The 12,831-nt window shown below is 41.7% G+C and overlaps 1 protein-coding gene across 4 annotated transcripts in view; it reads right to left on the bottom strand.

Moving 5' to 3' along the window:
- entpd1 (ectonucleoside triphosphate diphosphohydrolase 1) overlaps positions 1-12,831 on the bottom strand; it is a 120,608-nt gene that overhangs the window by 46,691 nt on the left and 61,086 nt on the right. For all 4 annotated transcript variants that reach the window (XM_043712869.2, XM_087998825.1, XM_087998823.1 and 1 more), the window contains exons 2-4: positions 7,296-7,417; positions 1,780-1,897; positions 149-299 (exon numbers count right to left, since the gene is read on the bottom strand). In XM_043712869.2, coding sequence (XP_043568804.1) covers positions 149-299; positions 1,780-1,897; positions 7,296-7,417 — 391 coding nt within the window. The remainder of the gene's footprint in view (positions 1-148; positions 300-1,779; positions 1,898-7,295; positions 7,418-12,831) is intronic.

Here is a 12,831-nt window from a genome sequence, read left to right as displayed (position 1 = left end):
CCAATTAACAAGTGTTTAAGTTTCCTGTGGGAGTCTTCATGACAGAGCCCGTAATCTGGTTTCCATCTAAAGTTAAAATATACCAGTCTTGGATGGGTCGAACTGTAGATGAGAGGTCAGAAGTGAGAAAAGTGTGAAAGACTCTAACCTCAGTAAGCGCATGCCAGCTGTTGCTCCGAGATACACTGGGGTCACGTACTGCTGTTTCTCAGGAACTCGCTCTTTAGCCTTATCGAGGCACATTTTCAGGGATTTGCCGGCCTGTTCAATATCATTCCAATAACTGGAAATGCCTGGTCCTGCAAGGGAGGGAAAAGAGAAAGCCTGTCAAGGGGCAGAATAGAATGCCCTCAGTGTGGAAGCAGGTATATTCAGCCGATCAAGTTCACATCAACCCTGCAAAAAGCATCCTAACCAGATCCACCCCCCCACTCTACATTTCCTAAGCTAATCCACCTAGCCTGCATATCCTTGGTTACTAGGGGCAATTTAGCATGGCCAAACCACCTAACCTGAGCATGGCCAAACCACCTAACCTGCATATATTTGGATTGTGGAAGTAAACTGGAGCACCCATAGGAAACTCACGCAGACAAAGGGAGAACATGCAAACTCCACACAGAGAGTCACCCGAGGCTGGAATCGAACCTTGGTCCCTGGTACTGTAAGGTAGTAGCGCTAACTATGGAGCCACTGTGCCACCTATGTACATGTATACAATAATATCTTTTCAGGAATAGAATATACACATGCAACGTGTACATTATTCATGTACACGTCTATATATGTATGTGTATAGACACATATACACCCATGCACACATGTAACCAAATACTATTCCTGTGATTCTGTTCATATCATGTGGATATGAAATATTTTGAATGTGGCAGAGAGTCAGGCAGGGAAGGAAGGTTCTTCACTGTCACTGGGTCAAAATCCTGGTACTGCCATCCTAGCTATACACTGGCTGTCTCTACAACTTAAGGATTGCAGTGGGCAGCTCATTGCCCATCACTACTCTGGAGAAGGTGGCAATCAACACTTTCCAAGCCAGAGATGCCCATATCACTTCAATAACTAAAGAAGAGAGTGAAAAACAGTTATAGTCTGAGGTACTAATGAGAGAGAGGAGAAGGGGAGCAGCGAATTGGAGAACAAGGAGAGGGAGAACATGACAGGAAGAGATGGAAAAGGGCAGAGATAAAGAGGGGTTGAGAGAGAGAGTAAGAGTCAGAGAGATTAAGGAAAAATGATACGAGGGAGTGAGAGAGGGAGAAACACCATGTCAAGAAAGAGAAGAAAGAGAACGAGGGATCGTGAGAAGGAATAGAGCAGGAAGAGAGATACAGAGAAGATAGAGGGAGAAAGAAGGAGAGAAAGGAAGTGCGAGAGGAAAGACAGACGGAGAAGAAGAAAGTGAGAGAGAAAATCAGGAAGAGAGAGACAAACAGAGAGAAAAAGACTGAAGGAGATGATAAGAGCGAAAGAGGCAATGACACTGAAGACAGTGAGGGAGACCCTGAGATAGAGAGTGAAGGAGAGAGCAAGGGAGGGTGGGAGGGATGGGTTAAGGTCAGCAGCAAGAGATGCAAGGAAGAAGTAAGACAGAGGGGGAAGAGCAACAAAAGGGAGAGTTCAGGGAAATGAGAGAGGGGTAGAACTTGAGAAACAGAGAAGAAAATGGAAGGCAAATGGGGCAGAGGGGGAGAAATGAGTGCGAGAGACAGAGTAGGAGTTCCGAGTAATACCTAAGCAAACTTCAAGCCGCAAATCTCCTACCTTTCACTTTGCAGGAATCCACCTCTGTAACTATACCAGTATCATTCACCTTCTCAGCTGGCCAGGAGTAGATGTACAATGCAGTGTGAGAGGAACCGGCATCAAGCACTATTCCATACTGTGGACATAGAAAAGGAACATGGCATCATTCTGCAAAGACACATATTAGATTGTAATGCTTCATAACACTAACATGAGATCACAGGGAGCTGATTCAAACATCAGGTCCAATATCCAGACTGTCCATCAAAGGAATACAAAACTGCATCACTGCTCCTCTTTGTCCAGAATCTCACTTTACCAACTTTGGGGTTTTGTTTTTTTTTTCTATAGCAGGTGGAAGTATCGAGCTGCCAGCCTGCATTTTGTCTGGAGGTCTGAAAACATGCATTGTTCAAGCTTCTGATAGTCTATCATAGATGAATTATGAACTAATGCTCTCTGTATCTGGTTTGATGTCCTGCTCAGGGGTTTTATTCTCCAGGATTGAGTGTGTTTATTCTCTAAAAAGGCTGGACGGACTTTAGTAGGTACATAGTTCTTTGAAAATGGCATCACAGGTAGACAGGGTGGTTAAGAAGGCATTTAGAATGCTTGCCTTCATTGTTCAGACCACTGAGTATAGATGCTGTGACATCATGTTGAGGTTGTACAGTTCTGATCATCTTGCTATAGGAAGAGATAAAAATAAACTGCAGATGCTGGAATCCAAAGTACTCCGGATGTGGTCTTCTCTACATCGGTGAGCCCCAATATAGACAAGGTGTCCATTTCACCATGCATTTTTGTTGGGCCTGAAACAGCTAGCCTGACCTCCTGGTCACCACCCATTTCAATTCCCCCTCCGACATGTCCCTCTTCAGTCTCCTCCATTGCCACAGTGAATCAGACCACAAATTGGTGGAACAACACCTCATCTTCCGCCAAGCAGCCTATAGCCTGAAGGACTTAACACGGAGTTCTCGAATTTCAAATAACCTTCCCACCCATCCCTTTCCAGCCCTGCCTCCTCCCTTCCATTCTACCTACCAACCTTTCCTTCCAGCTACAAATCAAATTCATCCCTCCCATCGACCAACCAGGTTGCATCCACTACCTGTGCTCACCTATCACTACCTCACTGTTCTGCTACTCTCCCCATGCCACGACACCCTCTTCATCTGCAGTTCCAAGAGAGTTAAATAAAGATTTAGCAGGATATCACCAGGACTGTAGGGTTTGACTTTTAAGAAAACGCTGGATAGGCTGGGACTTTTTTCACTGGAGTCTAGGAGGTTGAGGAGTGACCTTCTAGAGGTTTATAAAATCATGAGGGGCAAGATAAAGTGAATAGCAAAGATCATTCTCTAGGATGGGGAATTCAAAATTCAAAACCCTGAAGGGGTTTTTTTTAAGGTGAGAGGAGAAAGATTTAAAAAGGGACTTGAGGGGCAACTTTTTCACAATGGCATAAAGCTGCACAGCATGGAAACAGACCCTTCGGTCCAACTCGTCCATGCTGACCAGGTATTCTAAATCAATCTAATCCCATTTGCCCATATCCATCTAAATCCTACCCTCTTCATATACCCATCCAGATCCCCTTAAGATTACAAAGAGATTTTGATCAATTGGGCCAATGGGCCAAGGAACAAGAGATGGAGTTTAAATTGGATAAATACAAGGTACTGCATTTTGGGAAGATGAACAAGGGCAGGACCTATAGAGCAAATGGTAAGGCCCTGGGAAGTGTTGTTGAAAAGAGGCTTAGAGGTGTAGGTACATAGTTCTTTGAAAATGGCATCACAGGTAGACAGGGTGGTTAAGAAGGCTTTTAGCACAATGGTCTGAACAATGAAGGCAAGCGAGTATAGATGTTGCGACATCATGTTGAGGTTGTACAGTTTTTTAATCTCTTCCTATAGCAAGATGATCAGAAAACTGCAGATGCTGGAATCCAAAGTGCTCTGGATGTGGTCTTCTCTACATCAGTGAGCCCCAATGTAGAATACCCATCATATACCCTTTTAATGTTGTAATTGTACCAGCCTTCACCATCTCCTCTGGCAGCTCATTCCATATACACACCACCCTCTGCATGGAAATATTGCCCGATAGGTCCCTTTTAAACTCTTCCCCACTCACTTTAAACCTATGTTCTCTAGTTTTATACTCCACTACACTGAGGAAAAGACCTTGGCTATTTAACCTACCCATGCCCCTCATAATTTTATAAACTTCTAGAAGGTCACCCTTCAGCCTCCAATGCTCCAGGGAAAATAGCCCCAGCCTATTCAGACTCTCTCTATAGCTCAGACCCTCCAAACCTGGCAACATCCTTATAAATCTTTTCTGAACCCTTTCAAGTTTCACATCCTTCCTACAGCTGGGAGATCAGAATTGTGCACAATATTCCAAAAGTGACCTAACCAATGTCCTATACAGCCACAAGTTGACCTCCCAACTCCCATATTCAATGCACTGACCAAGAAAGGAAAGTATACCAACACTTTTGCCATTATCCTTTCGACCTGGGACTTCACTTTCAAGGAACTTTGAACTTACATTCCAAGATCTGTTTGTTCAGCAACGCTCCCCAGGACTTTACCATTAAGTGTATAAATCCTGTTCTGATTTGCCTTTCCAGAATGCTCATTCATTTAAATTAAATCCCATCTGCCTTTCCTAGGCCATTGCCCAATCTGAACAAGATCCCATTATAGTCTGAGGTAACCTTCTTGGGTGTCCACTACACCTCCAACATTGGTGTTATTTGCAAATTTACTAACCATACCTCCTAAATTCACATCCAAATCATTTATATAAATGACGAAAAGCAGTGGACCCAGCATCGATCATTGTGGCACACCACTGGTCACAGATCTCCAGTCTGAAAAGTGTATGTGGAATGAACTGTTGATGGAAGTGATAAATGCAGATACAGTTACAACATTCGAAAGACATTTAGATAGGTACATGAATAGGAAAGGTTCAGAAGGATGTGGGCCAAACATGAAGATGCGTGAGTTTAGTTGGGGAAACTTGGTTGGCATGAACAGGTTGGACTGAAGGATCTCTTTCCATGCAGTATGACTCTGAGTCTAATATTGAGGAAGTTCATTCTTCATTATGGGGTGGGGGGGAGAATGTTTGTGTGTGGAAATGTCACTAGACTGGTAAGCCAGAACCCCAGGTTGATATTCTGGGGTCATGGGTTTGAATTTCACCATGGCACCTGGTGAAATTTGAATTCAATAAAAAGCTAACCCAATGGCGTAACCACTTTCAGTTGTTGTAAAAACCCACCTGGTTCACTAATGTCCTTTACTTGCCTTTCCTACCTAGTCACACTTACATATATCTCCAGCCTCACAGCAACGTGGTTGACTCTTGACTGTTCTCAGGCAATAAGGGATGGACAATAAATGCTGGCCTTGCAAGTGATGCCCACATCCCATGAATGAATAATAAAAAAGACAGAACAAATCAAATATAGAAAAGGGTGAAGTGACACGTTTTGATTGGAATAACAAAGATTGGAGAGGAGAGATGATTTAAAGAGGAGAGGCAATACAATCTGAATGGTACAAGGTTAAAGACAGAGCAGGATGAGAAGCCCGACCCCAGGGAAAAGACTTTGTCTATTTATCCTATCCATGCCACTCATGATCTTGTAAACCTCTAGAAGGTCACCCCTCAGCCTCCGATGCTCCGGGGAAAACAGTCCCAGACTGTTCAGTCTCTCCCTATAGCTCAAATCCTCCAACCTTGGCAACATCCTTGTAAATCTTTTCTGAACCCTTTCAAGTTTCACATCTTTCCGGTAGAAAGGAGACCAGAATTGCATGCAATATTCCAACAGTGGTCTAACCAATGTCTTTCTGGTTGCTATTTGAGGAAGAGGAAATAGAGGAAAAGGTTCAGAAAAGATTTACAAGGATGTTGCCAGGGTTGGAGGATCTGAGCTACAGGGAGAGGCTGAACAGGCTGGGGCTGTTTTCCCTGGAGCGTCGGAGGCTGAGGGGTGGCCTTATAGAGGTTTACAAAATTATGAGGGGCATGGATAGGATAAATAGGCAAAGTCTTTTCCCTGGGGTTGGAGAGTCCAGAACTAGAGGGCATAGGTTTAGGGTGAGAGGGGAAAGATATAAAAGAGACCTAAGGGGCAACCTTTTCATGCAGAGGGTGGTACGTGTATGGAATGAGCTACCAGAGGATGTGGTGGAGGCTGGTACAATTGCAACATTTAAGAGGCATTTGGATGGGTAAATGAATAGGAAGGGTTTGGAGGGATATGGGCCGGGTACTGGCAGGTGGGACACGAATTGGGTTGGGATATCTGGTCGGCATGGACAGGTTAGACCGAAGGGTCTGTTTCCATGCTGTACATCTCTATGACTCTAATAGGCACAAAACGTTTACAAAGATGATACCAAAAATGTGAGTTCATATGAGGAAATGATGAACAGACAGAATTCCTTCACCCCTGAAAACAGGAGGCTGCTGGGTGCCATGAATGAAGTCTTTTTAGAATGACAAAAGATTTTGATTAATCCAGGGAGTGTGTTTGTTTCCACGTGTGGAGGAGAGCTATCATTTATGACGTGGTTAAAAACAATGACTGTAGATGCTGGAAATCAGATTCTGGATTAGTGGTGCTGGAAGAGCACAGCAGTTCAGGCAGCATCCAAGGAGCTTCGAAATCGACGTTTTGGGCAAAAAGGGCTTTTGCCCGAAACGTCGATTTCGAAGCTTTTCGGATGCTGCCTGAATTGCTGTGCTCTTCCAGCACCACTCATCCAGTATCAATTTATGACAGTTGTCAAGAAATCATATAGGGCTTACCTGAAACTTTCTTTACCCAGTGAGTTATAAAAATGTTGAATACACTAAGTGTTTCAATTCTCAGAGGTTAGGTGAGCACATAAGGTCTCAGGGAAGAAAGCATTACTGTAATAGAGTTACATAAATGATAAGGTTTAGGTGGTGCAAAAGTCCCAGCATGGATTGGATGGGCTGTTTCTGTGCTGTATATTCTATGCAGTTCTATGATTCTAACGGTGTTGTGTAATCCACGACAGTATTTCATTGAATCAGATTGTGACTTAATGCTAAAAAAAAGAACATTATAATTATAAAAGTTATTCAACAGTCTCTGCTGCCCCTCTGAGGTTCACCACCAAGAAGGAGAAAGGTAATAGGCATACACAAACACCAATAGCTGCAGGTCTTCTGCCAAGATGCATACAATTCTGACATTGAAATATGTCCTTTACTTGGTCAAAATCCTGGATCTCTCCCTAACAGCATTAAGATTGCAGTGGTTCAAGAAGATGACTCATTGCCATGTTTAAAAGGCAATTAGAGATGGGCGATAAATGCTGGCCCAGCCAGTGAAACCCACATCCTAATACTGGATAATAACGAGTAATAATAAAATATGGCCTGGACGCAGGAGCTTAAGTCGGACATGAGAAAAGATAAGTAAGCCATCATTGACCTACCATTAGAACTTTCCAAAAGATATTCACAATTACCTTCAGTTTCTTTGGCAGTGACCTGTTCTGCACCACAGGTATTGTTATCAATACTAATACTCCAACTACCATCAGAATGATGACCAATGCAATCAGGTATCTGTATTTCTTCAGTTTTATTTCTGTAAATGAAGGAAAGGATGCATAATAAAGCATGATAAGAGATTTTATAAATTCTTTGAAAGACTCACCATAGGCTTGACCTTGTTTTTAATCTCTATTTCTCCTATTTGTGTCCCTCATTTCAGGCAGATTTCTGTCTCAAGTTCTTTCCTTTTTTTTGAAACATAGAATTACATCACTGAAGCAGGCCATTCAGTCAAATTGGTACCACTGTCTCATCCTGTCCCAACAATAAATCCTTTTATTTTTGATGTAATCTGATTGATATTACTGCTGACCTATACCACTCGAATCGATTTTTCTGGTCATTTTTCTCATTACCATTTGTATGCAAATAGATTGTCATGTTTGCATACAACAACAACACTGATATTTTAGAAGTGCTTTGTCGACCTGAAGTGTTTCAAAAAATCCTGAGGATTTAAAGTTGAATCATGAATGCTTTATCGTTCAATCAATCAAATTGAAAGGCACTGTACATCAATTTCCTTGGGCACTGAACGTAGGGAGTCATGAAAGAAAGAATTTTCAGGGGTCAGAAAAAGTTATTCATTGAATAAAGGTAAACAAGCACAATTCATAATTTAAGGATGCATGCTGTATTATATTTAGTAACAAAGCAGATTCAGTTGAAAGCTTATCAGTACATGGCATTTATACAATAAAGATTATGATGTGATTAAGTTCAAAATATTGCAGCAAGGGTCACCAGCAAGGGCAATAGTGTGGCTCTTATAGAGCTTTCTCTGTTCACCCATTCCTGCCTTGATGCCAGGTCCTTTGATTGTACACTGGGTGCAACTGAATGAGGGACATCCATGGGAGCAGGGTAGTCTGCATTCCACATGGCAATCTGTCTGCTTGCCAGTGGGTGGCAAACAGCATTAATAGATATGCACGTGTTGCCCCTCCTGCTAGCTTCCTGCCCAATTAAATGACCATTAGCTTAGGAAGAGCACAAGTTCACCTACGATTCTTGATTTAGTGAGGCTGACTTCAGTAGGATGAGATTGAGACCAGGAAAATTATAGTTCTGTTAGCCTGACAACAGCTATTCAGACATTAGTGAAATCTATGATTAAAAATAGTGTCACCGAATATCTTGAAAGTTTTCACCTGAGCAGAGAAAATGAACGTGGACTTTTAAAGCAATCAGAAGTTCTACAAGGTACTGGCAGGTCTGAATATGGAGATACGTGTATGGAGATAGCAACAATGTTTCATGTTGATGCCTTTTCATCAGAACAATTGGCTTTGTAAAGGGTAGGTCATGCCTGATGAAAGTGATTTGACTTTGAAGAAATGACAAAAGCAATGGGCAAGAGAATGCCCATGAATACTGTTTATTTGAACTTCCTGAAGGCATTTGATAAAGTTGCTCATTAGAGGCTGAGCGCTAAGGTTGAAGCTTATGGAAATGAAGGCAAATTGTTGACTTAAAGGATTGGCAGCATGTGGCTAATGGCATCACAGGATCCATGATCTTAGAATGAAGAGGAGAGCAGACTCAATCAATTGAATAGCCTACTTCTGCTCCTGCATCTTATGATCATAAGGTCTTACAGCACAGAAGAGCCCATTCAGCTGTTGAGTTCATGTTGGCCCATTGGAGGAGTAATTAGCTAGTTCCGGGTTGCCCATGCAAACATGACAGCCTCTACTATTCACCATATTTATTTATGACTTAACTGATGGAATAAGAGACCAAATATTCAAATGACATCATCACAAAAGCTAGCACTGGATCCTGTGTAGATGGAAACATTACATTCAAAGAGCTGTTGATATATTAAATGAGAAGAAAAATCTGTAGCAAATGGATTTCAATGAAGGAAAATGTAAAGTAATCTACTTTGGACCTAGAAATGATCAAACTGAGGACGTTAGAAAAAGATCATTAAATTGTGAGGAACAGAAAAATAATCCAAAGGAAAAATGGAAAGCAAGCATTTGTTTCTTGAGGACCCAAATACAAAGGGGTATAGACCAAGCTTCAAGTATACAAGACACCTGGAGTCACTTTGAACAATTCAGGATAACAGACCTTTTGAAGGAGATGTTGGCCTTGGAGACAATGCAACATAGATGTACTAGAATAATACCTGGACTCCCAGGGTTAAATTACAAGGAGAGATTAGACGAACTAAGGTTGCAGTCCAGGGAATTTGGGAGGTTTTGTTATGATTTCATCAAAGCTTTCAAGGTACAAGAGAGAACAAATAGCTCAGTGAAGGGAAACTATTTCCCCTGGTCAGGAAATCCAGAACCAGGGGACTGAGACTAACGCAAGATCAGTCAGGAATGAAATTAGGAAGTACTTTTAAACACAAAGGGTGCTGAAAATTTAGAACTCACATCCTGGAAAAGCAATTGACATTTTAAACCAAAACTATCAGCAATAAAAGGGCAAATGTGGTTTCAGGTTAATCATGATCTCGGATAATGGACAAGGTTCAAACTGACCAGCTTATTCTTGTTTCTATGTTCATTGAGACTTATATGCTCAATCTTTATTTTTATATACTTCTATTTTATATCATATATAGTTATCTAAATAGTCAAACTTATTGTGGATTGGGAAGCAAGCAGTAGGACTGGTAGAAGCATAATCTGTAGTACATCTGAGAAGCATGGAGATTGCATCTAAGTTCTTGTGGTGGCTGTTTGATCAATGTTTTATTCTTTATGTTAAAAGTACATGTGAATGTTTTTAGTAATTAACCTCTACTGCTCCAAAAAAGTTAAGGTTTATCAAGCCAAGTTTCACTCTGGGACCTGACTTACACAATATTAAGATCAACTGGATCATAACAAATAGAATATTTAATAAACAGGAAGCTAACTCTGAATAGATGAATGAATTTAGATTCTTATATTCTATATACAAATAAACTAGAGTTAAGGCTGTGCTTCACCCAATCAACTAATGATGATACCTCACAAGGAAAGATGAGGATTTACTGCAAAGGAATTGGTTCTGTCTTAGTATTTAAATCTGCAATTGCACAAAAGAAGCTTGACAAATACCTCCTCAAGATCAGAACCTCAAAGTACAGGGAAATGTAACAATTCCACACTTTTGTGGTTATCTGCTGCCATCTTTGCACTTCAGGTATTAACACATCTTTTACACAACCTTATTAGAATCTTAGTTCAAAGACAGTCCTGTTTTACTGCTTGTATCATAAAATAACCTATTATGAATGTCAGCATGAGAGACAGGACCGGCATGGAGCGGTTTCTTTGGGTTCCCAGCTAAAACTTGACCAGCAGTTTCAAACAGGCTGCTTGCTAAAACCAAACCAAACTAAAACTTTGAACTGGACAAACTAGCCACTCTCCTTTTAAAAAAAACTTAAACACTTTTTCAAGTAGATATTTCCAGACACATTTGAACCTCTACCTTTACTACCCCTCTTGAAAAAAACCAAGGGCAAAATAACCTTGTTAAAGGAGCTGCATCATCACACAGTGAATCACAGAATTCCTACAGTGTGGAAACAGGTCCTTTGGCCCTACAAGTCCACATTGACCCATGGCCCTACCCTATATTTACCCCTGACTAATGCACCTAACCTACACACCTTGGGCAATTTAGCATGGCTAATTGATCTAACCTGCACATCTTTGTATTGTGGGAGAAAACCAGAGCACCCGGAGGAAACCCACACTGACAAGGGGAGAATCTGCAAATTCCACACAGACAGTTGCCAGAGGTTGGAATCGAACCGGGTCCCTGGTGCTGTAAGGCAGCTCTGCTAACCACTGAGCTGCCCATATTGCCGCCCGTGTTCTGCCAATTTCTGCAGTCTCATCAAGAATTCAGTATCTGGTTCCTCAGGAAGTTTATTTGCCATGTTAAACCTATAACACTGCTATATAATAGATGGTTTGGGGTCATGGTGATCCACGAACACATCTAACAGTTCATCAAAGGAAACTCTTTATGATGCTGGAAGTTTGGGCCAATGACTCATTTCAGTGATCTCTTTCTATCCCATCCACCTGAAAAACATATCTCACTCTTTCAGTGTACTGGGGCCAATCCTCCAAACCCATATCATAACATTTTAGTTTCCCAAACTCCAGCATTTCCAATATTTTCCTGTCTTGGCTTTACCGGGGTCATTGAAAGGCAAGGCTGCCTGAAACTTTTCTTGACTCTTGTCACCAAAGTAATAACTCAGAAAACTGAGATGAAAGAAACATTGTTTATTGATGAATACCAAAATAGAGCCACTTCTCGTGGCGTGCAAAGGCTAGTCGCAGTCTGGCACAGACAGTTCTGCAGAATCATCCCTGGGTTACCAAGGGAACTCATACTCAATGAACTCCACAAGGAGATTAATTAGTGATTCCCTATGGGCCTTGTAGGGGTAATGGCCATCACTGTTTGATATCAGCAATAATCTTACCTATACAATAAACCTATTCATTAATAGACAGCAGCCCTGGCTCTAAAATGCTCCCACCCAACAGATTTGCAACCTCCTACCATACATTTGAGAAATTGTTGTAATTGTTCTAGCTCAGGTTGGGCAGCCAGGGGTCACTGGAGAATCTGAACAATACTTTCTATTTCATTCTGTGAATATCCTCCTTCACATACAGTTCTGCAGCCCAGTCACTTTAAGTATGTATCAGCTCCAAGTGGTGCAGTCAGTCTGCTTCTATAAACCTCAGGGTTATTGGTGCACACACGCATTCACAAAAGGACAAATGCTGCTGTGAGTCTACTGCGCTCTCATTTCACTGGCTACTATGGAGATGGTGTCGATCAGTCGACTGATGGGATTTCTTACAATATTAAAGAGTCAGCTGCTCTCAAAATGTTAAAGCTGCTCTCACTGGGACCCACTCGATACAGTTCTTTTAAACCGACACGGTCATGTCAGTTCAAATAATATGTGGAAAAAACACTGCTATCTACCCAACAAAACAGAACATTTTTGAGGTTTGTCCTGTTCAACGATCCCACTAAGCTACATGGGTGAGCAAGCTTCAAGGCACGCTGAGGCCTTGCTCTCTGACAAACACTATTTGCATGTGGCTGCAGAAAAATATTGTAAAAAGCTTACACGGCTAAATTTTAAAGGGCACATTGGGTCTGTTCACAACAAACAGGACAAGTTAAATCTATTATCAACCCACTAATTTACTCTCAGTCATCGGCAAAGTGATGGATGAGGTCAGCAACCGTGTTAGTGAGGAATGGCAGTGAGTCACAAATAACCTGTTCACTAATGTTCAGTCTGGGCTTCACCAGACCCACTCAACTCCAGAAATCACAGTTTTAAAACATGGAAAAAAAGAGTGGAACTCCAGAGGTGAGCTGAGAATAACTGCCTTTGACATCAAGGCAACATTTCCAATCAAGGTGCCCCAAAACTGGCACAAACTTCCAAATAGTGCA

This window comes from Chiloscyllium plagiosum, unplaced genomic scaffold (genome assembly GCF_037043375.1).
Source record: "Chiloscyllium plagiosum isolate Xiang-an unplaced genomic scaffold, Cpla_swu_hap1 HiC_scaffold_22, whole genome shotgun sequence".
In the NCBI taxonomy this organism is placed as follows: domain Eukaryota; kingdom Metazoa; phylum Chordata; class Chondrichthyes; order Orectolobiformes; family Hemiscylliidae; genus Chiloscyllium; species Chiloscyllium plagiosum.
This window is presented reverse-complemented; position numbering and strand designations above follow the sequence as displayed.